The sequence below is a fragment of the Chrysemys picta genome, chromosome 11 (assembly GCF_011386835.1).
Source record: "Chrysemys picta bellii isolate R12L10 chromosome 11, ASM1138683v2, whole genome shotgun sequence".
In the NCBI taxonomy this organism is placed as follows: Eukaryota; Metazoa; Chordata; order Testudines; family Emydidae; genus Chrysemys; species Chrysemys picta.
Window position 1 is genome coordinate 32,314,961 of NC_088801.1, and position 25,876 is coordinate 32,340,836.

Below are 25,876 nucleotides of genomic sequence, written 5' to 3' on the forward strand. Positions count from 1 at the left end.
CCTGCTGTCAGCCTGGGGGAAGGAACCCCAGGCCAGCAGCGGGTGCTGAGTGGGACTGGCGGTGGGATCCTGGCTTGCAGGAGCCGGCAGTGGAAACCCCAGAGCGGTGGTGGGTTGAACGGCTCAGTCCGCCGCCACTCTGGGGTTTTGGCTGTGGGCTCCTGCCAGCTGGGGTCACAGCCCACTGCCAGTCTGGGATTCCTTCCCCCAGGCCAGCAGCGGGCGCTGAGTGGGACTGGCGGCGGGACCCCGGCTGGCCAGGGTGCCGAGTGGCTCAGCCCGCCCCGCATGCCATCAAAAATCGGCTCGCGTGCCATCAAAAATCGGCTCGCGTGCCACCTTTGGCACGTGTGCCGTAGGTTGCCGACCCCTGTATTAATGTATTCCATTACTTACTGTCCACAACAAACTGAATGTTCAACCAAATCCTTTGGACAGAAGAACCAAAATGGCGCAGTTCTTCCAGAACGAAAGCATTTTCATCTTCATCTTTAATAGTCAAAAGATTAGATCCTGCAGATGAAACATATATACCAAGTTACTTCATTGTTGATCATGTTCAGAACATAATTAAACTCTATTCATCTAGCTTTACAGAGTGGGAAATCATCTCCTCCAGCTGTAATCGCAATTCACTCTTCACAAAATAACTACATGCAACCCCATGCTTAGGATGTCCCTAAACCTCCGACTGCCAGAAGCTGGGACTAGACTACGGGGAATGGATCACTCGATAATTGCCCTGTCTGTTCATTCGCTCTGAAGCATCTGGCATTGGCCACTGTCAGAAGACAGGATACTGGGCTAGATGGACCATTGGTCTGACCCAGTATGGCCGTTCTTACCGTATATATTCGTTCATAAGCCGAATATTTTTGGTAAAAAAGTGACGCATCAAAGAGCAGGGGTTGGCTTATAAACAGGTCTACACCAAAATTTGATGATTTTAAACTCTATGGAATCATTGAATTGAATATCTAATACATTGTCGTTTTGTTTACCTGGAGCGTCTGCAGGCATGGAGCCCCTTGGCTCCCTGTGGGCGCGGTTCGCTGTTCCCAGCCAATGGGAGCTGTGGGAAATGGCAAACCGCAGACACTGGGAGCTGAGGGGCTCTGTGCCTGTGAACGCTCCAGGTAAACAAAACATCCAGGCCCGCTAGCGGCTTACCCTAACAGGCCAGGAGCCAAAGTTTGCCAACCCCTGAAATATAGGGTCAGCTTATGAAAGGGTCAGACAGGTTTTGCTATTTTTATCTAACCATCTTGGGGGGGGGGTCAGCTTATAAACGAACGGGCTAATGAATGAGTATATAGGAGCCTTAGGAAGTTAGTTTTCCAACCCCAAAGCAATTCAGTAGGAGTTGGGCACCTAACTCTCTTAGGCACCTTTGAAAATTCCAGCCTCTCTCTTTAAACAAAATATTTTTGTTTCATTCTCACACACCACATGGAAGTTACATTTCCCACTCACGGGCTTTTGCTACAGAAGAAATAACACCTGTTGCATAGTGTCAAAACTTAATATTGCGCTTCAAAAGTTCAACATTATGCATAGTTATCTTAGAGATTTTAAATTATGGTTACACTATATAACTTCTAAATTTACAATGTAGGTATAAATCTGAAACTGTCAGACTGTTGTGAAACTGTAATCACAGGATCTTTACAGTAATCTGAAGAGAAAGCCATTCAATTGTATGCAAATGCAAAGAAAACTTATATCCTGATGTATTTTAGAACATTTGTTAGATGTTTTAGTTAGCTACAATATCATCTTCACTCCCATATAAGACAGGCCACTATTTAAATAATTTATTTAAAATGTTCAGAAGAATACATGACATTTTATTGCTGTAAGATAACTAATAACAGATTACCTTGCTTTTTGCAAAATTCATATGCTGTATCAAAACTTGTACTCTCAAAAACTGGGGAAAACCTGTAGCAATTGCTTCTAAATTTTATCCAGGTGACATTTTTTTCTGAACATAAGCCTCTGTATTCAATTAGTTTCTTTTCTGTGATAGAAATAACATTGTAGGTTTAATGGAGTAACACAATATATTAATAAACATCCCACAAATCATTTTAGAATAATACTAGCAATAATTCTACACTTGAGAAGCATACATGTAAATGGGTAATCTTTTTACTGTATTATGGCATGGAAAATCTTTATTGTAAAAATTATAAAGAAAATGTAAACGTGACTCACCCACAGTTTAGATCTATTTTTTCTTTTTTTTGCAGGAATAAGCTAAATTGAAGTAAGCTATTCCTAAACCCAAATAAGATACAATTAAGGGATACAGCCACATAATAAATACAATCATTGTGACTGATCCTGCTCACCCTAGATTCTGTCTGGTGAGAAATTAGCTCAATATATATATTTTTAAATGGACAATAGATCTCATGCTACACCCATTGAAGTCAATAGGAGTCCAATGACAGCGGGATTGGGCCCTTGGATAGGGTAATGTGGTCCTGTATTGAAGAAATGTTTAAAGGACACTGCTTAGTACTGCAAAAGACTCGGCAGAGACAGTAACTTTAATTAAATTAAAAACTGTTAGTTACTTTTGTATAACCACTTTTGATGCATCATTTTAAGTAGATCACTAGTGTTGTTAAATATGTCCTTCTTTCCTAGGCAGTGCAATATCATTTATGATTAAAGTAAGAGAATGAAAACAGGATCTCGGGTTTTGGTCTTATTCAAAACCCCACCTGACACAGTAAATTGCCTGGAACTCTATTTACCTCAGGGCTAAGATATCCATGGAAGGATTTTAAACTGTGGTCTGGATCCAGGAAATCTAGACAAGAATCTATTCATTTCTAATTGATGACCACCAAATCATCCATGCTCAGTGAATTTTATTAAAGTGTATTATACTTCATGCTAAATCTAGTCTTAATCCAAGAAATTTAACATTTCTCATTAGTTTTTTCTAGTTACAAGAAGGTGTTTTTGTCTCTCCCATTGGCCGGAACCCAAAGTTCCGTTTTTTGTTTTTTTTTAAATTTAGCTTCACACCAACTTTTAGGCACCTAAAAATCACTAGGTTCTTCGAGTGCTTGCTCATATCGATTCCAATTAGGTGTGCGCGCGCCGCGTGCATGATCGTCGGAGAATTTTCTACCCTAGCAACACCCGGCGGGTCGGCTGTGGAGCCCCCTAGAGTGGCGCCTTCATGGCGCTGGATATATACCCCAGCCGACCCGGCGCCCCCTCAGTTCCTTCTTACCGCCCCTGACGGTCGTTGGAACTGTGGAGCGCGGCATAGCTGTTCTCCACTCTCCCTAGCTTATTCCGTTTTGTAGATAGTTGTAGTTGTTATATAGTTAGATAGTTGTTCACTTTATTCTATTAATAGTTGTTTTATAGTTAAAGGGGATTAAGGGGGTTGTTCTTTCCCCCTTTTTCCCCCGGCGCGTAGCCGGGCTCATGCCCAAGGCTCCCGGCTTTAAGCAGTGCACGTCCTGCGCTAAGCCTATGCCCACAAGTGACCCGCACGACTTGTGTCTGAAGTGCCTGGGAGAGTCCCATCAAACAGATAAGTGTAAGATCTGTAAGGCCTTCAGACCGAGAACCAAAAAGGAGCGGGACTTTAGGCTTCGACAACTCCTCATGGAGGCGGCACTTAGCCCGGACGCTCCATCGGCGTGTCAAGCCCCAGCGCCAAGCGCCTCGGTGCGCAGTGCCCCGGCGGCACCGACTGCCCCGGCTCCGCGAGTGGTGTCGGACAAGCCTCCGCGGCACCGGACCCCTTCGGCACCGCACCCGCCGCAAGTGCCTCGGCGCCGATCGTTATCACTGGGACATAAGAAATCCCGTAAGGCGCAGGAGACTGCCGTCCTGAAGACGCCGGCCCCCCCGGTGCCGGGGGTAGAGCCGCGTCCACCGGCGGAGCACCAAAAGCAGGTGCCTCCGGCACCGTCGACTCCGGCTCCGAGGCCGTTGAGTCCGGTGCAGACAGGATCACCACCGCGATCTGTGGTGGGACCGTGGTGGGACCCCGGAGACCTTTGCGACGGCGAGAGACTTGATTGCTCTCACGGAGCCGGCACCGCCACAACCACCGGCACCGTTGGCCCCTCGTCCGGTGCAATCCAGGGGGAAACCCGCCTTGATGCGCCCACCATCTCAAGGACTGGAACCACGGCACCGATCCAGGTCCCAAAGCAGGTCCCGACGCTGCTCGCAGTCCCGGCGCCGAATATCACCTCGGCACCGGTCGTACTCGTGGCTAAGATCATCGTCGCGGCACCGTTCTACGTCCCGGCACCGTTATGATCGTCGGTACCGTTCGACATCGAGACGTAGTTCCCGGCACCGGTACGAGCGACGCTCGACGTCGAGGGGCCGCTCCCGGCACCGGGCCTACTCGAGATCGCCGTCCAGGTCCAGGTCGGACTCTCGGCACCGACGCGGTCATCGGCACCGATCCCGATCTCGGCACCGCTCACCGGCCCCACGTAGAGACAGATAGTCTCCAGACCGGCACCGTACGGCACCGTACCTCCCAGAGCTCATCTCGGCGCGGTCGGCACCGCCATGGCCTTCGAGATCGGTGTCTCGCTCCTCAGATGGGGCATCGAGATCGGCATACCCCCCTCAGGGGCAGGCCAATGAACTGGACATGGGCCACTGGCAGGAGATAGCGGAGGATCCCACTCAAGGTCCTTCGCACTGGTCGTTCTGGACCCCGTGGGCGTACCACCAGGCACAAGGGGCTCCACCACCATCAGCCTCTCGCTCGGTGCACTCCGAGAGAAGGGCCCCAGAGTCCACCATCTCTCGCCCTCCTCCAGGGGGCATGGAGGCTTCCGTGCCCGCACCACCTGACGTCCTGGACCCAGGGGCAGGTGATGCTCCGCTCCAGGGCTCATTGGACCAGGACCCGCCCTTGGATCCCTTACCACCTGAGGCATCTTCCTCATCTTCCCCAGATGAGGCAGTGGCGGGCACGTCGAGCACAGGTCTACCCCCGATAGATCTCCGGGCACACCAGGACCTATTACGTAGGGTGGCACGTAATATGGACCTACAAGCAGAGGAGATAGTGGAGGTGCAGGACCCCATTGTAAACATCCTCTCTGCGGATGCCCCATCCAGAGTGGCGTTGCCCCTGATCCGTACGATCCAGGCTAACGCCAATACGATATGGCAAACTCCTGCCTCTATTCCACCCACTGCCAGAGGCGTGGAAAGAAAATACTTTGTCCCCTCAAAGGACTATGAGTACTTGTATACTCATCCCCAGCCGTGTTCACTGGTGGTGTCATCAGTGAATGCAAGGGAGCGCCACGGTCAACAGGCCGCAGCGCCCAAATCGAAGGAAGCTAAGCGCCTCGATTTGTTTGGGCGTAAGGTTTATTCAGCCGGGGGGTTACAACTTAGAGCGGCTAACCAGCAGGCGCTCCTGAGCCGCTATAACTTTAATTCCTGGAACTCTATGGGGAAGTTCAAGGAATTGGTCCCCCAAGACTCCAGGGAAGAGTTTGGGGCCTTAGTGGAGGAGGGTAAGAAGGTGGCACAGACCTCCTTACAGGCCTCCTTGGACATAGCAGACTCGGCTGCGAGAACCCTGGCTTCAGGTATCGCTATGCGGAGAATCTCCTGGCTCCAGGTTTCGGGTTTGCCTCCGGAACTGCAGCAAACCCTGCAGGATTTACCCTTTGAGGGACACGGATTGTTTTCAGATAAGACGGACTCTCGTCTGCAGAGCCTCAAGGACTCGAGAACAATCATGCGCTCCCTGGGGATGCATGTTGCGGGTCCCCAGCGCAGGCCATTTAGGCCCCAGCCTCAGCGATTCTACCCCCCCCACCTCGTCAGAGACAGGACTCTGCCAGAAGGCGGGGGCGAGGTGGTAGGAGAAGGTTGACCGGCCCTCAACCCGGTCAGAACCAGGGGCCACCAAGGCCACCTTCAGGCCCCAGGCAGAACTTTTGAAGGTGCGGTCGAGGACGGCGCCCCAGTCATCTCCCAGGATCCAGCTCCCTCCTTTCGGGATCGCCTCTCCCATTTCCACCGTGCTTGGTCCCTTATAACCTCGGACCGTTGGGTCCTTCGCACGGTGGAGAGGGGATACGCTCTCCAGTTTTCTTCTTCCCCCCTCCCCGTCCCTCTTCAGGGACCCTTCTCACGAGCAACTTCTTATACAGGAGGTTTCTATGCTCCTATCTATGGGGGCCATCGAGGAGGTTCCATTAGAGTTAAGGGGCAGGGGATTTTATTCCCGCTACTTCCTGATCCCCAAGTCCAAAGGGGGTCTGCGACCCATCTTAGACTTACGCGGACTCAACAAATTCGTAGTAAAGTTGAAGTTCCGCATGGTCTCATTGGGGACCATTATCCCTTCCCTGGATCCTGGAGACTGGTTCGCCGCCCTCGACATGAAGGACGCAAACTTCCATATAGCAATCTACCCGCCTCACAGGCGCTTCCTACGCTTTGTGGTAAACAAGGTGCATTACCAATTTGCAGTCCTTCCCTTCGGCCTATCCTCGGCCCCAAGGGTGTTCACAAAATGTATGGCCGTCGTGGCGGCATACCTTCGTCGGCAAGGGATACAGGTGTTCCCGTATCTAGACGACTGGCTGGTACGCGGTCGCACGAAAGAGCAAGTTCGAGCTCATGTCCACATAATAGTGCACACATTCAACGAGTTGGGCATCCTACTCAACGAGGAGAAATCCACTCTAGAGCCTACCCAGAGAATAGAATTTATCGGCGCAGTCCTAGACTCCGGACGTGCACAAGCTATCCTACCAGACAATCGCTTTCATACCATCACGAGCCTCATTCAAGGGCTCAGGGCCTTCCCAACTACCACGGTGAGATCGTGCCTTACCCTGCTGGGTCACATGGCTTCTTGCACGTACGTAACCAGGCATGCCAGACTTCGGCTTCGCCCACTCCAGACCTGGGTGTCATCGGTATACCGCCCATATCGGGACAGCCTGAACATGGTGATCACGGTCCCGAACTCGGTCCTGACCTCCCTCACCTGGTGGCTAGATCACAGTGTGGTTTGTGAGGGGATGCCGTTTCACGCCCCACAACCCTCTCTGCACCTGGTCACAGACGCTTCATCTCTGGGTTGGGGTGCCCATCTCAACGAACACCATACCCAGGGCCTGTGGACTGCACCCCAGCTATCCCTGCACATCAATGTTCGGGAACTGATGGCGGTGCGCTTGGCGTGCCAAGCATTTCTCAATCTCCTACGTGGCCGCTGTGTGTTAGTTCTCATCGACAACACCACGGCCATGTTTTACATCAACAGGCAAGGAGGAGCACGTTCGTCGACTCTATGCCAAGAGGCGATTCGCCTATGGGACTTCTGCATCGCCCACTCAATCCATCTCACGGCATCGTTCCTCCCTGGAGTCCAGAACACTTTAACGGACCGACTCAGCAGGTCCTTTCAGACGCACGAGTGGTCTATCCGTCCGGACATCATCTATTCCGTTTTCCAGAGGTGGGGGTTTCCCCAGGTAGACCTGTTTGCATCTCGAGCCAACAGGAAGTGCCACGTGTTCTGCTCCCTACAAGGGCGAGCTCCGGGCTCTCTATCGGATGCGTTTCTCCTCCCCTGGAAAGACCACCTGTTTTACGCCTTCCCTCCATTTCCTCTGGTCCACAAGGTGCTGCTCAAATTACGCAGAGACCAGGCACAAGTAATTCTAGTTGCTCCAGCGTGGCCAAGACAACACTGGTACACCACACTGTTAGAGCTCTCGGTTCAGACACCGATCCCGCTCCCGTTGTGTCCAGATCTCATCTCTCAGGACCACGGCCGACTACGTCACCCCGACCTACAATCACTCCACCTCACGGCGTGGTTGCTCCATGGTTCACCCAGGCAGAGCAGCAATGCTCACACTCTGTCCAGCAGATTCTGCTGAGCAGTAGGAAGCCTTCAACACGGACCACGTACTTGGCCAAGTGGAAGCGGTTCTCCTGTTGGTGCGAACAACGAGCCACGTCCCTGTTACAGGTACCTATTCCTCTCATATTGGAATATCTCCTCTCCCTAAAACAGCAGGGTTTGGCTATATCTTCAATTAGAGTTCACCTGGCCGCTATATCGGCCTTTCACCCAGGGGAACTCGCGTCCTCGGTATTCTCTAACCCGATGGTCGTTAGATTCCTCAAGGGCTTAGACCGGATGTACCCACAACAACGTCAGCCCGTTCCGACGTGGGATCTCAACCTGGTTCTCTCCAAGCTCACAGGTCCTCCATTCGAGCCACTGGCCACCTGTTCACTTCTGTACCTATCCTGGAAGACAGCCTTCCTCGTAGCCATCACCTCAGCACGGCGCGTTTCTGAACTCAGGGCGCTTACATCCGAGCCCCTTTACACAGTTTTCCATAAGGATAAAGCGCAGCTTCGTCCACATCCTGCCTTTCTTCCTAAGGTGGTCTCTCCATTTCACATGAATCAGGATATATTTCTCCCAGTCTTCCATCCTAAACCACATGCTACTCGCCATGACCAGCGTTTGCATTCTTTGGATGTACGCAGGGCCCTGGCTTTCTATATTGACCGCACAAGGCACTTTAGAAAGACGACGCAACTCTTTGTTGCAGTGGCCGACCGAATGAAAGGCTTACCGGTCTCCTCACAACGCCTATCCTCCTGGATCACGTCTTGCATCCGGACTTGCTATGACCTGGCAGGTGTCTCAACACCGCACCTCACCGCTCACTCCACGAGGGCCCAAGCTTCCTCGACTGCTTTCCTGGCTCAAGTTCCGATCCAGGACATTTGTAGAGCTGCAGTTTGGTCATCAGTCCACACATTTGCAGCTCACTACGCACTGGAACAGCAGTCCAGGGACGATGCTGCATTCGGATCAGCGGTTTTGCACACAGCAATGTCTCACTCCGACCCCACCACCTAGGTAAGGCTTGGGAGTCACCTAATTGGAATCGATATGAGCAAGCACTCGAAGAAGAAAAGACGGTTACTCACCGTTGTAACTGTTGTTCGAGATGTGTTGCTCATATCCATTCCAAACCCGCCCCCCTTCCCCACTGTCGGAGTAGCCGGCAAGAAGGAACTGAGGGGGCGCCGGGTCGGCTGGGGTATATATCCAGCGCCATGAAGGCGCCAGTCTAGGGGGCTCCACAGCCGACCTGCCGGGTGTTGCTAGGGTAGAAAATTCTCCGACGATTGTGCACGCGGCGCGCGCGCACACCTAATTGGAATGGATATGAGCAACACATCTCGAAGAACAACAGTTACAACGGTGAGTAACCGTCTTATTCACAAAGCCTGAGTTAGGCCCTATACAATGAATGGGGAGAAACTGACACCTAAGAATGGGATTCAAAAAAGCCAACATACTAGGCGGCTACTTATCTCAGCTAGCCAATGGGTGCCAAGGTGTGCTAAGCTCTGCTCCTCTAATGGAGTTAGGTGCCTAAGTGTGGGCTGCAGGGAGGTGCCTCCACCTGCTTCGGATTCTCAGTCATGGGGCCAGAGAGATTGTGAGTATGAGAATGATTCTGTGGCCTGGTAGTTAGAGCATTCACTTGGGAGGTGGGAGACCCATGACCCAGTCCCCTTGAGCCACAATGGAACAGCTTCAACAGGAGAGACTGGGAAAACCATATCAGAATATCCAATAGCTTAATGCTCAGAACAAGCTCCCAAAAGATGGGACATCACTGTTCAAATCCCTTCTCCGCCTCAGGGGTCTCCCACATCCCAAATGACTATGATATCAATGGTTATGAGGTGTAGGCTGCTGCTGCTCATTTTGTGTGAACTGGCCTATGGCGGCTTGAGCCAATAGATGAGTTCTGAGCACGTTGACTAGATCGGGCCTGCAGGTAAGTTAGGCATAGGAACACCTATCTTCCTCCAGTTAGTGCATGACTCTGGGGCTTAGGCATCTGGGACATCTGACATGGGCTGTCGTGCACATGCGCAGAGGCAGAAGAGCAGGTGCCTAGGGAACTTTTACTGCAGTCATTTAAGCACAGAGTGAGTTTAGGTGCCTATAGAGTTTGGTGGCACCTGAGTAGGAGTTTTGTGAATCCCACTGGGGCCTGATTCTGGGATTTAGTCACCTAAAGCAGTTTACGTCCTTTTGTGACTCTAGCCCTAAATACTTATATATTTTATATTATAATAATCAGTATTCAACTGTGAACCAACATACTTCTGTTCACATACTTCCATAGCCAATGTGTAAAACTAAATGAGTTGCTGCAGAGATTTAATATAAAACAAAACAATGACTTACCAGTTGGCACATGGCAAACTGCTCCTTGTAGAAGTCTTTCACAGTTAGCACTTTTCCACTGCCCATTAATATCAATATAAACACAGCTGCCCAGTGACTGTGACTCCTCGTCTCCCCAAAAGGTAAACAAAGACTTGGTACCATCTGACCACTCAAAGTTAAGCCCATTCTGCAAAAATAAATTTAGGATTATTTCTCTTTATGTGTTACTGTAACATTAGTGGCTTCTTCTTTTGTGTTGATATCCTTTTCGTGGTCTGGCAAATCTGGCTTTTCCTCCTCCAAGGCAGCTTCCTAACTAAACGATGCAGACACATTCCCAAGGACCATTACTATGTAATTCTGCAAGAGTCTCATAAACGACAGTACCTGGCCAATGGGAGCTGCGGAGCCAGCACTCAGGGCGGGGGCAGTGTGCAGAGCCGCCTAGCTGTGCCTCCGCCTAGAAACAGCAGGGACAGATTGCCGCTTGTGGGGAGCCAGCTGAGGTGAGCGCCCCCCGGATCTGGCATCCCGAAACCTCTCCCACTCCCCAACCCCCTGCCCCAAGCTCCCTCCCACATTCAAACTCTCTCCCAGAGCCTGCGCCCCAACTCCCAGCCCTGCAACCCAACTCCCTCCCTCTTAGTTAACTGGAATTTTTCACTTACCGGCACCCCCCATTTCCCTAACATGCTGGATAAAAAAGCTTTTACTGTACTAACGGAACCACTGTGGCAGCTGATCATGAATAAAGTAGTTATCTGGATCGTAAGTGTACCAAGAATGAAGCCAAAGCCACTTCAGTGGTCAGCTTACAAAAGGCTTTTTGCCTGTGAATGTTCTTCTTTCTGCCTTTAAGCTTCCTTTTAGTGCTGGGACTCTATCATCATACCAGCATCACATCATGCAGTGCCGATACCACACTGATTACAGTTTACTTTAATGAAGCTTATATGTTGTGTTACAAATATAGATAAGCCCTAGCTGCATAGTTGGGTTTTGCTTCAGGATCCAAACTTCTCCCAAGTACAGGGGTATTCAGCTTGAGGTTTTTGCTGCAAGCTCATCTCCATTTACAAATCCACCAATTTCAAGTGAATACGCATTTCCTTTTTTTTTTTTCAGCTTATTATCTTGTTAGTGTAAAAACTAATCTACAAGATCATATTCCTATGCACAGACCCCATTACGTACATCTGAGGTAGACAGTCCAATCCAATGGGCGTATCCTAGTCTGTTTACAATGACAGTGAGGAAGGCTTGGTGATAATGGTCCGTAACGCTGACCAATTCAGTTCCATTTGCCATGCAGGTTTTTAAAGCAGCAAACCAAGTCAGATTCCCATGTATTAGTTTATATGTTCTGTTTCCATATTCTAAAGTATCTGGTACTGGATACATCTCAGATGCATCTATGGCATGTTTGGATGTATCTGCAAAAAACAGAAAGAAAAAGACAAAATATCCAGGATTTTCAGTATCAAACATTTTCCTTTAACAGACAATGTTTAATAAAATACCAGTTCTCAAAGCAGAATGGCTATCCTTAAAAACAAATGTAAACCCCACAAATCTGTTAGTTCTTCTAGGAACATCCCTGAGACCATGTCAACACAGCAAACACACACACAGGACTCTTGTTTGAAATCACAGCAAAGCCAAAGATTGAATTTGTGTGGAAAATGAATGGATTCAGTACACAGAGAGGAAGGCTTTCTCTTGACTCTCAAACTTTGAATTTCAACAAGAATTCAAAGGGGAACTAATGCCAGTGGGCCTCAATCCCAGGGTAAGTACCCATAAAGCACTATATACACAGAAACATGCACCAGCTTAGTGATTCTGTTTTACAGTGATGTTTTGAGAGTACCCTTAGAGGGTCTCATTACACACCTGTTTAATGGGGATCTCCTTGATCTCCCACGGAACTGAGGAGCTGGAATAATCCAAAGGTTTGCTTATCTGCATATCATGCTAATAAGAGCCTGGTTTTGAATTGTAAAAAATACATATTTTGCACAGTGAGTAATGTACATATCCAACTGTGAGGTCTATCTTTTCAAGGAGAGAAAATTATGCATGAGTCTCAGAGCCAAAGATGAATTCAAACAGTACAAAGACTAAGGGATGACTTCAGAAATTAGCTGTAAAGAGCATCACATATCCTATGCAGTATCTCACTGATTCTGGCAAATGGATAGAATGGTAACAGAATCAGATGAGAGGGAGAAAAAAAGATCAATTGCACAAAGCTGAAAACATTTATGAGCCAAATCAGTTGGGAGGAAGAATTTAAAATCAGAAAAACGTGAATGATAATTGGGAATTATTCAGGAACTCTTTATTGGATGCCCACAATCAAGGAAGAAGGCCCTACTGGTAGAAAAATACCAACATGTTTAGAGGGGAAGAGAAGACAGCTATAAAAATAGCGAAAATGTTATAATTTGCCAAGTATGATCATCTTGTTTATATTTTTGTATCATCTTTGTATGGTGAAGTATATCTGTATTTCCAATCTTGTGCTGTGTTTCTGTTTGACGTCCCCAGACAGATTAGCATCAGCAGTGCCTAGCCTGTCCGATGGCCCTTCAAGGGTAGTCAACTGTACAATGAACCCATTGCAAGGAACCTGGGAATACACTTCATGAGTCAGCAAGGCATTTGGTATCCGTATGGACAGAATTCTAAGGCTTATCCATGCCATGTGCCGGGCAGCTTGTGTTTGGGACAAAGGAAGTACAAGCCACATGGCAAAAGAATATAAAGGGCAGCTGCATCATCTCCCTTTTGTCTTCATTCCTGCTTCTTCCCTCTGGAAGAACGTTTCTACAAACGAAGCTCTGAACAAATGACTAAATGACCCATCCCAAGTGAGAAAAGCTACGTGTAGCTCTAAAGTTTGTCTCTTTCAACAAGAGAAGTTGGTTCAATAAAAGATATTACCTCAACCACCTTGTCTCTATAATAAAAATAACATGGGACACATTAAATGGATTAAAAGCTGGCTAAATGATAGGTCTCAAAAAAGTAATTGTAAATGGGGAATCAAACGGCAGTGTTTCTAATGGGGGTCCCAATATTTAAATCAAGATGGGATGTTTTTCTAAAAGATACACTCTAAGAATTATTTTGCAGAAGTTCTATGCCTGCGTTATACAGAAGGTCAGACTAGAAGATTACAATGGTCCCTGCTGGCCTTGGAATCTATGGAAAAAACCCAACTATATTAGGTCTTCTAGTCTATCTTCCTGTCTGTGTGGATTGTTCTCTACAGTACTTTTTCCTATAGTTTTCTATAATCCAGTTTTAAAGGTCTCCTACTGAATCTCATTTTCAGTAGTTTTTTCTGGTGGTTAGTCAAATTTCATACCATTACTCCAAGTTATGCATCACCCCAAATACCTGTTTCCCTCCATGATCTAAGATATGCAATGTATAGCCAGAAGAAAAAAACAAAGATAATACTCTTCGTATTGCTCATGTAGCAATGTTGATTTATCCAAAATTCTACAGATAATTTGTAGTTTTAGGCTGTTGACATGAAACCATGTAAGAGGTAATTTACATTCCATGGTTTATAAAGAATTTCTACAACATACCACATCTGAGAGAGAAGAAAGTGAGTAAGTTAATTAACATCGGAGAGGGGTGAGAGTAAAACAAACAAATCCTTACCTTGAGTCTTTTGGCAGATAAAACCATAATTTTTCTGACAGCTTTCTAAGTACCATTTTCCCGTAAAATGAAAATTAGGGTTATTTGATACCAAGGTACACAACGGAACTTGTTCTTGAATATTAGCACTGTTATATCTCTGACCCTGTAATAAACATATAACATGATAATGAATAAGCACTGCCTAAAAACCAACTCTTAACTGATTAAAATAAAAATCATTACAAGAGAAAGCATGCAGAAGATTAACCAGCTGACAGTCACTAAACATGAACATTCCAATGTACAACATCATAATTAAAAATTGAAACATCATAATGAAAATTTTGCATAATTCAGTTGAAAGAATGTGAAATCAGAACTAACTAAATATTTCTCTATGCATAAAGCAATACACTGCACAGTATACTTCATGATAATTTTGATTCCCCAGTCTCTTTGGAGCAGATTTAAAAAACTCATTACCACTTGTTATGCCCCCAATTTTGTGCCTGTAAATAGCTGTAGGAGTAAATTATTCGATATGTGCGTCTACCCCATTGGTGGTGTAAATCAAATAGCTAGATGTCTACAGAGGATCATTTTTGCCCACATTTAATTGGACCTATGAAACTGTACCCCCCATTATTCGGATGTGCAAAAGTGAGCCCAGGTTGAGCCCCTGTCAAAAATCAGGCCCTATCCTTTTAAAAAATCATTTATCATTATGTACAAAACAACACCTCCCCACAAAACACATTTCATAAAACTTACATGAACTACTTCAACTGGAGACCAATTGGAATATACCTTCGGATGTTCATTCACCCATTTTTCATAATCATCACTCTGCAGACCTATCCAAACACTAGTCTTCTGTCCAAACAGATTCATTGTTATGAAAGCTGCAAAAAGAAAGCATGAATTTTAACACATTCGTTATTGTAAGCCAACTTACCAGCCAATGTCATTTCATAGGTATTGTCCTTATTAGAAGGAAAGAGCACTAGCAGCATTTCATTTCCATCTAATCTTAAATTTCTTGGTACTGATTGACTTCAGTGGGGTCAGGATCTAGACCATTATCTAATTAGGGTTGAAGAGGTTCCCATAGCAGTTGGAACAATTTTAGTTTTTTGATATGACTGTTTCACTGAACATGCATTTCTCCATGGTAGTTAAAAATTAGACCGTGTAACAAAGCTTGACGGCTAGATTTTTAGTTCAGCTAAAAAAACCTTTACACACATGACAAATTTTAACCTGGGACTTTTTTGAACAGGGAATATAAAAAGTGCCAAGTGCACAGGTGTTTGTTACTCTGACCAGTCCGAAGTAGAGTCTATAAAACAGGGGTAGGCAACGTATGGCACACGTGCGGAAGGCGGCACGCAAGCTGATTTTCAGTGGCACTCACACTGCCTGGGGCTTGGCCACAGATCTGGGGGGCTCTGCATTTTAATTTAATTTTAAATGAAGCTTCTTAAACATTTTTAAAACATCATTTACTTTACATACAACAATAGTTTAGTTGTATATTATAGACTTATAGAAAGAGACCTTCTAAAATCATTAAAATGGATTACTGGCATGCGAAACCTTAAATTAGAGTGAATAAATGAAGACTCGGCACACCACTTCTGAAAGGTTGCGGACCCCTGCTATAAAAAGACAATCTAATATAGTGCAGATAAGACCCAATGCACTACATTCATGTAACAAGGATACTAGCTTTTCATCATTATTACCATTATTTTTAATTAGGTAGATTTTAAAATATTATAATGTTGTTTTCCCAATATAGGAATTTTATAAAGCAATCTTTAAAAATGTATCCCTCTATCTTTGGCATTTCTAATTCATGCATCACCTTTATATGTAAGCACAAAGTGTTGTGCAAACAATAACTAATCCTCAAAATACACTTTTGAGGAACACAAGGAAATATTATCCGTTTCATAGTTTGAGAAACTGAGGAATGGAGATTTTAAAAAGATTGTTCAAAATCACATGAGAGAGTTAGTAGCATAGCCAGATTTGGAATGTGAGTGTTCTTAATTCCCAGTCCTGTAATTAAGATTATGCTTTACTTTACTAATAAAATAAATAAAGTGTCATCTTTATTATAATGCAATACGGTATGGTCAGTAAAGTACCTTGTTCTACTTCATTTTCAATAGAAGCTAGTGACCCATCCTGTTCACTGCAGAAAGTTTGGGCAGAATACCAGTTCGTCAGGTGGTCTGGATCCTTTGGAATTTGTATCAAAAAGCACTATTCCCAAAAGCAAAAAATGTTTAATTTTTTTACATTTTAAAATGAGTTTGGTGATTGTTAAAGGTGCTGTATTGACAGCCTTGTAGACTATCGTCTTCTGATTACCCACAGAATAGGTACAACAAAGGCAATGGCCTGCCATTGTGTTTGAACCCTAAGCAAGAATGACAATCATTTCAAAGGGAAGCAGGGCAGTGTCCATGCTCTTTCAGTATCTAGGCCTCTCTGCCAAGACTGTCAACAAGAGTGAAAAATCAAGATCAGTTGGGTCATGAATATTGTGATGTGGAAAACTGCCCACCAAGAACTGGGCTGAAGCCATCAAATCAATTCAAACAGGTCACTGAAAAGTAAACATTTATTTACATAAACACATCTCTTCTACATTCTTGGTATTAATTTTCAGTTACAACCGATCAGGGCTGGATTCAAACCAGTTTAAAGGTGAAATGTTCCTTGGGCCCAATTTACCCCCAAAGTCAGTGGAGTTTAACCAGGGATGAGTCTGGCTACCTGTCTGTCCTGGGGTTACAGAATACACAGGTTTAATATAAACCGAAAGAAAATTTTATCACTGCAACTCTAGTGTGTGAATAGACTTAGGTTTATAATCTTTTCTGAACATTATTGTAACAACCTGTATAGGAATGTGACAATCTCTGAAGGAAAAATACAGGGCTCCATTTAGCACACAGCCTTCTTGTCATATTGGAATCACATTCCTAGGCAATAAAAGCCTTCTAGGTGCATATGTCTTAATTGGGGTACGGAACAGGCTAAGGCCCCAATCCTGCAGACACTGAATATATGTGACACAAAAACACGAGTAACTTCACACACAAGCACTCGCATTTTACTCAACAAAGTCAAAACATTCTATAACTTAAATGGGACTACTTGTGTATAGAAGTACTGGTCAGCATAATCATTTGCAGAATTGGGGCCTATATTTATATGCCTAAAAAGCCTGTTGTCAAAAGGGAAAACAGTATCTTCAATCATTTGTAATATCCTTAAATAGTCCACTCACTATCACACATTTGTAATGGGTTTTGAATAAACAAAAATATATATATTTTTTACCTTGAATCCAAAGTACAGCCATCCTTTGGGACATACTCCTTGCTGGTTCTGGTCTTTTAGAATTTCTCTCTCTATTATCCATACAATTTCACGCTTACAAATGGAAGGAAGAGAAATGGTACAGTTTTCATCACCCCAGAGTCCTGTGAAAAATAATTATAGAAATTATGTTGTTACATTCATGTTAGAAAAGTTGCTATGTACATCAATTTGATGACTAAAAATTACTATTTCTCAGATGTTATTGTTAATATTGCTATAAATTTATTGGCCAAATGACACAAGGCTCTACATTTGACTCAATGGTATTTCTCTCTGTCTTTCTATATTAGAGGTGGCCAAGAACTGGAATTTACATTCCGCTGGAAATACTGACATTTTCAATTTTGTTTTCATTCTGAATTGGAACAAAAAGCTGAAATTTTGAGATTTGCTGTGAAATGAAAATTCAGAAAAAAACTGATTTGGGATCATTTTGAAATATTTTATTTCAATAGAGCTGAAGTGTTTTGTTTCTATCATTTTAATTCATTTAGTTTTTATATTATATTAAAATATTAAATATATATTCATATTAAATATACTATTTAAATATTTTAATATAATATGAACAAAAGGAATCAAAACAAAAATATTTCAGCACTATCAAAGTGAAACATTTAGACTTATTTCTGTTGAAAATTTGTCAGAATCAACATGTTTCTGCAAACCATTTCAATTTCAACAAAACTGTCAATGGAAATTTTTAAACCAGCTCAAATCTGTAGAACACAATGACTTTTGAAAACTGCATCTGGTCAATTCCCAAATTTCAAAATTTGAAATCCAGAAAAGTTTGATTTTCACTAAAAACAAACCCACAGACTGCCCATTTGATGCTAGAGGTAGAGGAAGCTCCCTGTCGCTCTCTGCTGCTGTCTACAAATATCACAGACAGAAGCTTACTTGAGGGCTACACATTTCCTTGCTTATGTAGATTGAGCTGTACACCATTCTGGGGCCCTTGCTCTCACCTTGGCCAGTTCCCTAAGCCGGGCCTCTTGCCCTTCCCCCTCACCCCTGCCAATCTGGCCAGCCAGCCCCCACCTTCAGGCAGGCAAATTGCTCCTTTCACCCCCCTGCTATGCCCCTCCCCACACAAGCTCCTTCCAACTTTCTGGCCAGGCCCCTTCACCCTCAGCTACATTTACATGTAAGTTGGATAACACACAACTTGAATTACATGAGCAATGAAGTGTGCAACCCTCTAGTGGCAATTTATTGCTGAGAATTATACAACATAAAGGGGCTGATGCTCCGAGGTGCTGAGCATCAGCAGCTCCCTGGGGAGTAGCAGGAGTGGAGTCCCAGCTCAATTCAGCTACTATGCTCTAAAATATTCCTGATTGTGTTGGTAGACTGTGATGACCCATACTAGAAAATAAAAAAGAGTAAATAATCACAGGGTCTCATTTCAAACTCAGCCTAAAAGTCCTGTTTTGTCTGATTTCATCTGTTCTCTTTCTTGCAAGCTCTACTAAACATCTTCACTTTTGGCCATGAGGACAGCCATGCTCTCTCTCAAAACACAGCAGTACCTTGGTTACTCCATGATGGAGCAGCGGATCCTACCATAGTTGATGCAATCCATGTGCCCCTCCGGTAAATAGTAACACCACTTGCCTACATATTTCACCTTTGGTTGCTCTCATCGTCACTTCAAAACACTGCTTCTTACAAGGTAACAAAACTACACAACTTTGCCACTCAGCCTACTCTCAACACTGAATCTATTTTGACAAACAGCAAACATCCTTTTGGTTGACACCTAGAACTTACAGTATTGCCAACCCCCAAAATTATAAGTAAGATCCCCAAAAATCATGAGATTATTAAAAATAATACATTTTAGGTTCTTTTTAAAATTTGACTTCTGCTTTTTGAGCCTAGGGATCACCTAGTTACAATTTTTAGCTTTTCTCCACTGCCACAAGGGCTAGAAAGTTAATTTAATTTAATAAAAAAAACCCAAAGCTGAGCCTCTTAAGTTACCAAATGACATCAGGCATTAAGAAAAACATCCAATATCACAAGATTCATGATAAAATTCTGAGTTGGCAACACTGTAATTTTGATAACAGTAGCAAAAATATAGATCCAGCTAATGATGCAAGGAGCTGACAAGGGAATAACAAAACATTGTGCCAACAATCCTTAAGCAAATTGGCTAAAGAACCAAAATCAAGCTAGAGCACTGAGTTAGTAAAGTTTTGTGTTGGCATAAATACAATTTACAAAAGTACTAAAAACCATTACTAAATCAATCCAACTCATTTGGGATGAAAAACTGTCTGAAAACTGGCAGTGCATTAGTTTTACTGCTGTGCAAGAAAAATGTCTAATACGCACTGAAGATTCATTGTATGACTGGATAATTTATAATTTTGATATTAAAAATTTGGAATTTTTAATATTTGTTTTAGATGCTTTGAGTCAGTCTCTGGGACTATTTTCAGGTTATTTTGCTATTGCTTTGTTCCAAATAAGAGTGTCACTATCTAGAGCAGGGATGGGCAAACTTTTTGGCCCACATCTGGGTGGGAAAATTGTATGCAGGGCCATGAATGTAGGGCTGAGGCAGCAGATTGGGGTGCAGAAGGGAGTGTGGGATATGGGAGGGGGTGCGGTGTGCAAGAAGGGGCTCAGGGCAGGGGGTTTGGGTGCAGGAGGGATACGGCAGGGGGCTCAACTTAGGGGGTTAGGGGGCTTAGGCCTGTGGGTACCACCTCCGAAGCTCCCATTGGCCACGGTTCCCTGTTCCTGGCCAATGGGAGCTGTGGGGGGCGGTGCCTGCCGGTGAGTGCAGCGCACAGAGCCCTCTGCCCCGCCCCCCGCCCCCCCCAGGGGCCGCAAGGATGTGGTGCTGGCTGCTTCTGGGAGCAGCATGGGGTCAGGGCAGGCAAGGAGGCTGCCTTAGCCCCGCTGTGCCACAGGGCTGGCAATCCTGTGGGCTGGACTGAAAACACTGACGGGCCGGATCTGGCCCATAGACCGTAGTTTGCCCTCCCCTGATCTAGAGTTCACTTACTGAAAAAAAAAAATAGATTGTGGGTTATTTTGCATGTTCTAGAGAAATATAAACCTCAATCTAATTTAGCAATAAAATGTGCAATAACCCCTTTAGGCCCATAAAATGATTAGTTTTTGATTAATGCAACAAAGGGAAATGTAATATTGACCTGTCTGTGATGAAATGAAGCCACATCTTTCACCTTGTGTGCGCACAGATCTTTCTTTTCCTTCATTCCAGTTCTCATATACTAATGGTGACCCATCTCTCCACCTGCATAGAAACATTAAACATTTAGTCTTCATGTGTCAGTATAGTAATGCCTGCATCTGTAATTTTCACTCCATGAATCTGAAGAAGTGGGTTCTTTACCCACGAAAAAATAAATATTTATGCCCAAATAAATCTGTTAGTCTTTAAGGTGCCACCGGACTCCTTGTTGTTTTTATTAAACATTTAGTGACATTCTCTTCTTTTTTCCACCCCTCAAATTGCCACTACATTAATAAATGCCACCAAACAGATACAGGATAGAAAACGTCCCTTAATTAGCTCACAAAAACCCCTATTCACATTATTGTGTTATATCCATCATAGCCCTTTCACTAGAAATACTGTTAAAATGGGGAAAAAATAGTAATAAATTCTGAATTACAGCCCGCCCCCAATAACCTAAGTGGATCCTTGACACCCCATGCAGTCATAAAACAGTCTTATTTTGACAAACTGAAGGACAACTTGTAAACAAGATATTTCAATTTAAAAAACAAAAACAAAAAACCCCCCCGACAAAAACAAAACAAAAATCTCAAGCACACTTAAGAACATTCTTACCAAAATCCATCACTAGATACTTCAGAGTGCAATCCAATCCACCAGCGTATGTCATTTTTTGATAGCTGTAAGAATTTTTTTTTTAAACCAGTGTTTAATTACATATAGTTCTCCTAGTAAAGCATAAACAAACACCTAAGACCCAGTCCTACTCCCACCAAGGTCAACGGGGGCAACATCCAGTCCAAATCCTGTTTGCCTTAATTTATATGAGTAGGCCCATTTACTTCACTGAGACTATTCATGCAAGGACAGCAAGAGTTTGCATTTGGATCTCCGATTTACAGAGGATAAATTGCTAATTTTAGGGATTTATAACTTGTTTGTAAAATTGTGCTGTGACCTGAAAATTGCTACACAGGTCTGAACCTGAACTTGTTTTGTTTACTTAAGATATATTTTTTTTTAAAAACGGGTAATTTATTTAACTTTTAAAATGCAGTTTAATTTTTAATACTAAAAGGGATAGTATTAAAATGTTAAACAGTCATTAAAGTTTGCAAGTTGGTTACATCACATTTTTAACGGCTTTATTATTACAGTTCTACATTACAGATTTCAGAGTGAGTGAGGTGTTCCTTTTAATCCAGAGAACAGATACAATACAGACAGCAACAATGTTAGCTTCTACTCACTGCTCTGCCAACATGTGTCTCTCCCCGAACTGTGGGTGGGGACCACTTCTGGGATGACATGATTGTTGAGTGTTTATAGATAAGGCTATATTTTAGTCACAGATATTTTTAGTAAAAGTCATGGACAGGTCACGGGCAGTAAACAAAAATTCACAGCCCGTGACCTGTCCATGACTTGTACTATATACCCCTAACTAAAACTTGGGCCGGGAGTGCTCTGGGAGTGCCGCGGGTGCTGGCTAACATTCAGCCCACGCCGTGTAGTTTCAGGGATGTGTTGAGACATGTGGAATTTAAATTCTCCTTGTCACATCTTGAAATACCTTCAAAAAAGTTTCTCATGCCTAATTGTGATCAGTGCAAGGACCACATTAATTCCATTCAAACGTTTTACAACTTTAATGATAGTTGCCCAGGCTTCTGCTACCACTGAAGTCAATGGTAAAACTTCCAATTCACTCTGAAGAGAACAGGATTAAGTCCGGTGTTTCATGTAGAAGCTACTGTAGCTCAAGAACACTTGGCTATACTGGGCTTTAAAACTAGTTGGAGCTCCGGTGTAGACAAGACTCTGATGGCCAGAACCGTTTTTATAACTGAGGTTTAACTAAACCAGTTACAGGAATAGTTCTGCTGCCTGCAGCTCCAGCTGGTTTTAACAATTTGATGTTTCCCCAGTGCAGACAAGGCCTGATTGGCAAGTATTACCCGATCCTCCAAGGAGCTGAGTGCCTCCTGTGAGATGCTGAGCAATCTTGACTCCTGCTGAAGTAAATATGAACTGAGGGCACTCAATACCACATGGGATCATGCTCATAATCCGACATAAAACCAGTGAATTAAGTTGAGTTACTCTAGATTATTTATATACATTAAATTTACATTAATAATTTAATTAGACTGGAGAGCAGAATCTGCCTTTTTTTTTTGTAAACACAAAATTGCAAATCCTCTTCTTACCTAGATCCTGGAAGGATATACTGGTAAAGTCAGTATTACATGCAACATGACTTGAAAACTTGTCTTATTCTTTTGACAACCCATTAATAAATATCCACTATTTGTTTTTAAAATGAAAAAATGCTATTTTTAAAAATGGTTAAGTAAAATCATCTTCATATAATCATTTTGATTTACCATTTTAAAAATGATTTTAAGTCAGAAAAATATTTTGTAAGCGTTATATATACTTCATGAATAAAATATATATTTTAAGTAAAACCAAGTTATAATCTCAACAGAGCATAAACTATAATAAGAAGCAATAGACCTGGTGATTGAAACATCTGCTGTACAACGTATACAAGGACAAGATGTTCTTTCATTACAACCTATCCCTGTTTAAATTCATTTTCAATATATTTTGTGTGAAAATTCTCACTGTCTACTACAGATGAAAACAGGCTAGTAAGTCATTGAAAGCTTAAAAAAATCCTATTGCATTAAGAAACAATCTGCTTAAGTGTTTGTTTTACTTTTTAAGGTAAAAGCAGAGAGGACTTTACATGCTGAAAGTAAAAGTAGACAGTAAACAATTACAGCTTGATATCTTTTTGGCTCAGCAATAGTTGGTGATCTTTTAAATTAGTGCTGCAGAGTGTAGTATTGCTCTGACTAAGGCACCAGAATCATAGCTATTATGTGGTTGGTTTTTTTTCTTCCTTCATTCTTTATTACTAAGGACATTTAAATGAAAACAGGCTCTTTGTTTCTTGGGAATTCATCTATTTCTGCAGCTATTTCTTCCATTTAAAATAATAATAATACTCTGCTTATTACATCACAACGATTGCTATGGAGATTCTGATTTCATATACAAATGAGAATTATGATAATTTAGAAGCAAAAATCCGGTTTTCATACAAATTACCTTAGTAACAAAGGGCTCTAATTCAGAAGCAATTGTATGCAGCATTCTAAAGAATGGGAGTTGGGAGTGACACCCTGGACTGGCCTATTCAGAGGAAAAGTTGATCTGTGGTGCAAGGGCTAAAGCAGCCAGCTTTGGAGCTGCTTAGTGAGTGGGAAGCTTGTGCATTACCGATTCCTGCTCAGCACTGCTGAGGAGTAAGTACAGCCCTTCAATTACCTTTTAGAGATGTATGCTTAAGAAGAGGACTTCAAAGCATTCAGGAGAAATTTTTTACCTGATAATTTCCTATCTGCTAGCAGCATCTCCCTCAGTTCTTATACATACGAGCTATTGCCCTGCTGTCTGCAGTTTCTGGGTGCAGTTCAATGCTGCTATAACAACCCCAGCTGGTCAGGTCCCCTTCTCCAGCTTGCCATCACATGATTCATTCCAAGCTGTATAAAAGCCTTCTAGAATATGTTTAACAACAATAGATCCAATGCCAACCAGTAAACCATGTATAGGAGGCGAACAGGCCTACAAATTGTAGATATAAAAATTAAATTTCGCTCCTTGGGTAAGAAGCCATTCAGGGAAGGTAGAGTTGTAGAAGATGCTGCTATCAGAAAGGAAATTATCGAGTATGAAATTGCCCATTCTGCAACCCAGTGTTTCTCATGAGATGTATGAGAAATAACAAAGCAGTGAACAGAAATAGGGAGGAGTAATAAAAAATGAGATATGGAAAGCACCTCCCAAAATTAATTGCTAAAGTGGCATGTAGCACCTTCTGGCCAAAGGAGGCCTCTGAAGAGGATAGAAAATCCACCTTGTAGTATCCAATAGAGGTGTTAACAGAGAACCATGCTGCTGCCCTGTAGATCTCTGCAACGAAAAACACAGATTCTTTCTGCTCATGCAGTCATCATAAACCTCATGAAAGGTGCTTGACTTCACCAGCAATAGATGAACCTGATGTCTTCTATGCCTCTACAATGCATAACCTGATCCATCTGTCCAGGGATCATTTCAATAGCAAGAGCCCTTGAAAGGACTTGAACAAGAAGCCCAGTCTTCTTGTTGATTCATTACATTTGATATAGATCCTTAGTGCTTTATGAACCATCCATATTACCCCACAGCTTTTCTGTAGGAGGCTATGGTTTTGGACAGAATGATGAATCATCTCCTTTGAGACATGAGAAGATGAGTTCACCTTTGGCAAGAAAGATACTGGGGTTCTTACCAGCACCTTGTCAAAATGGAACACACAATGAGGTTCCTGTTAAAATTGCCAACTCATCTAGCAGACAGGATAGTGACTGTGTGGAGAGGAGAGGGATGGTTTTGGTTTGGAAGCACCATCCACCAAACTCCAATTTTCCCACAAACAGGGGAGCACCTGTGAATTTGGATGAGCACAGGATTTGTTTGGAGTGACTGTCTTGCGAGGTGTAGCCAAATGTGGCACCGTGCCTGGGAGATGAGGTCTCATTGCTAGAGTCCTTGGATTTGCTGTTGGGAAGAAGGGGAGCTGTTTAGAAGTCTGCCTCTTTCCCCAAGGAGCTTAGGACGCACTTTGTTATCTGGAGGTTGGGGGTGTGTGTGAAAAGGCAGGAATGACATGGTGCCCCTTAAGGGTTTTTTCCTTATGGCCCAGGTCTGTGCTGGGACTTGCCCCCAAAGCTGGCTGACTGGCATTCCCCTTGTCTTGGATTCTTTCCCTGACATGTTCTGCGTCTGCACATTGGGCTTTTCTGCATTAGAGTCGCAGCTCCTCAGGGTGGGGAACCCGACATGCCAGTCCAACTCTAAGGCCCTGTGCTCTGGCAGAGCGAGGGTTGGCTGGCTGTGAACAGGCAGGTCATAATTCACCCTCTGGAGAACCTATAAATGCTGCCTCACATATGAGAATACCACTCTGCTTTAGCCTGGTGAGTTCTGGGCAACTCTGACATGCCTGAGGAGGAGCAGAAAAGTCTGGTAGGGAGGCTGTGACTGAGACCACAACATTGCTCAAGGGAACGGGAGGAAGGTTGCTCATTACTTCCCAAAAAACAATTAAAATTAAAGTTGGAAAAGAAATGCTTGGGAGCAAAGCGAACCACCACTGAACTGCTGAGACAGAAGATATGGATGCAATCCAGAGTAAGGGACATAATCAGCAAGGGCTGTATTACAGGATTGAAATGCCCTCAAAATTGCAGACAGGAGAATAGCCCATACATACCAGA

The 25,876-nt window shown here is 43.9% G+C and overlaps 1 protein-coding gene and 1 long non-coding RNA gene across 5 annotated transcripts in view; one reads left to right on the forward strand and one right to left on the reverse strand.

Moving 5' to 3' along the window:
• LOC103307515 (uncharacterized) overlaps positions 1-11,960 on the forward strand; it is a 42,940-nt gene extending 30,980 nt beyond the window's left edge. Inside the window, exon 3 of the long non-coding RNA XR_006176974.2 lies at positions 11,836-11,960. This is a non-coding gene — a long non-coding RNA (uncharacterized LOC103307515). The remainder of the gene's footprint in view (positions 1-11,835) is intronic.
• PLA2R1 (phospholipase A2 receptor 1) overlaps positions 1-25,876 on the reverse strand; it is a 94,218-nt gene that overhangs the window by 9,657 nt on the left and 58,685 nt on the right. For all 4 annotated transcript variants that reach the window (XM_065560659.1, XM_005309420.5, XM_008178476.4 and 1 more), the window contains exons 18-27: positions 21,156-21,220; positions 20,491-20,594; positions 17,273-17,415; positions 16,069-16,186; positions 14,687-14,817; positions 13,934-14,078; positions 11,450-11,688; positions 10,274-10,442; positions 1,880-2,020; positions 397-513 (exon numbers count right to left, since the gene is read on the reverse strand). In XM_065560659.1, the coding sequence (XP_065416731.1) occupies positions 397-513; positions 1,880-2,020; positions 10,274-10,442; positions 11,450-11,688; positions 13,934-14,078; positions 14,687-14,817; positions 16,069-16,186; positions 17,273-17,415; positions 20,491-20,594; positions 21,156-21,220 (1,372 nt within the window). The remainder of the gene's footprint in view (positions 1-396; positions 514-1,879; positions 2,021-10,273; positions 10,443-11,449; positions 11,689-13,933; positions 14,079-14,686; positions 14,818-16,068; positions 16,187-17,272; positions 17,416-20,490; positions 20,595-21,155; positions 21,221-25,876) is intronic.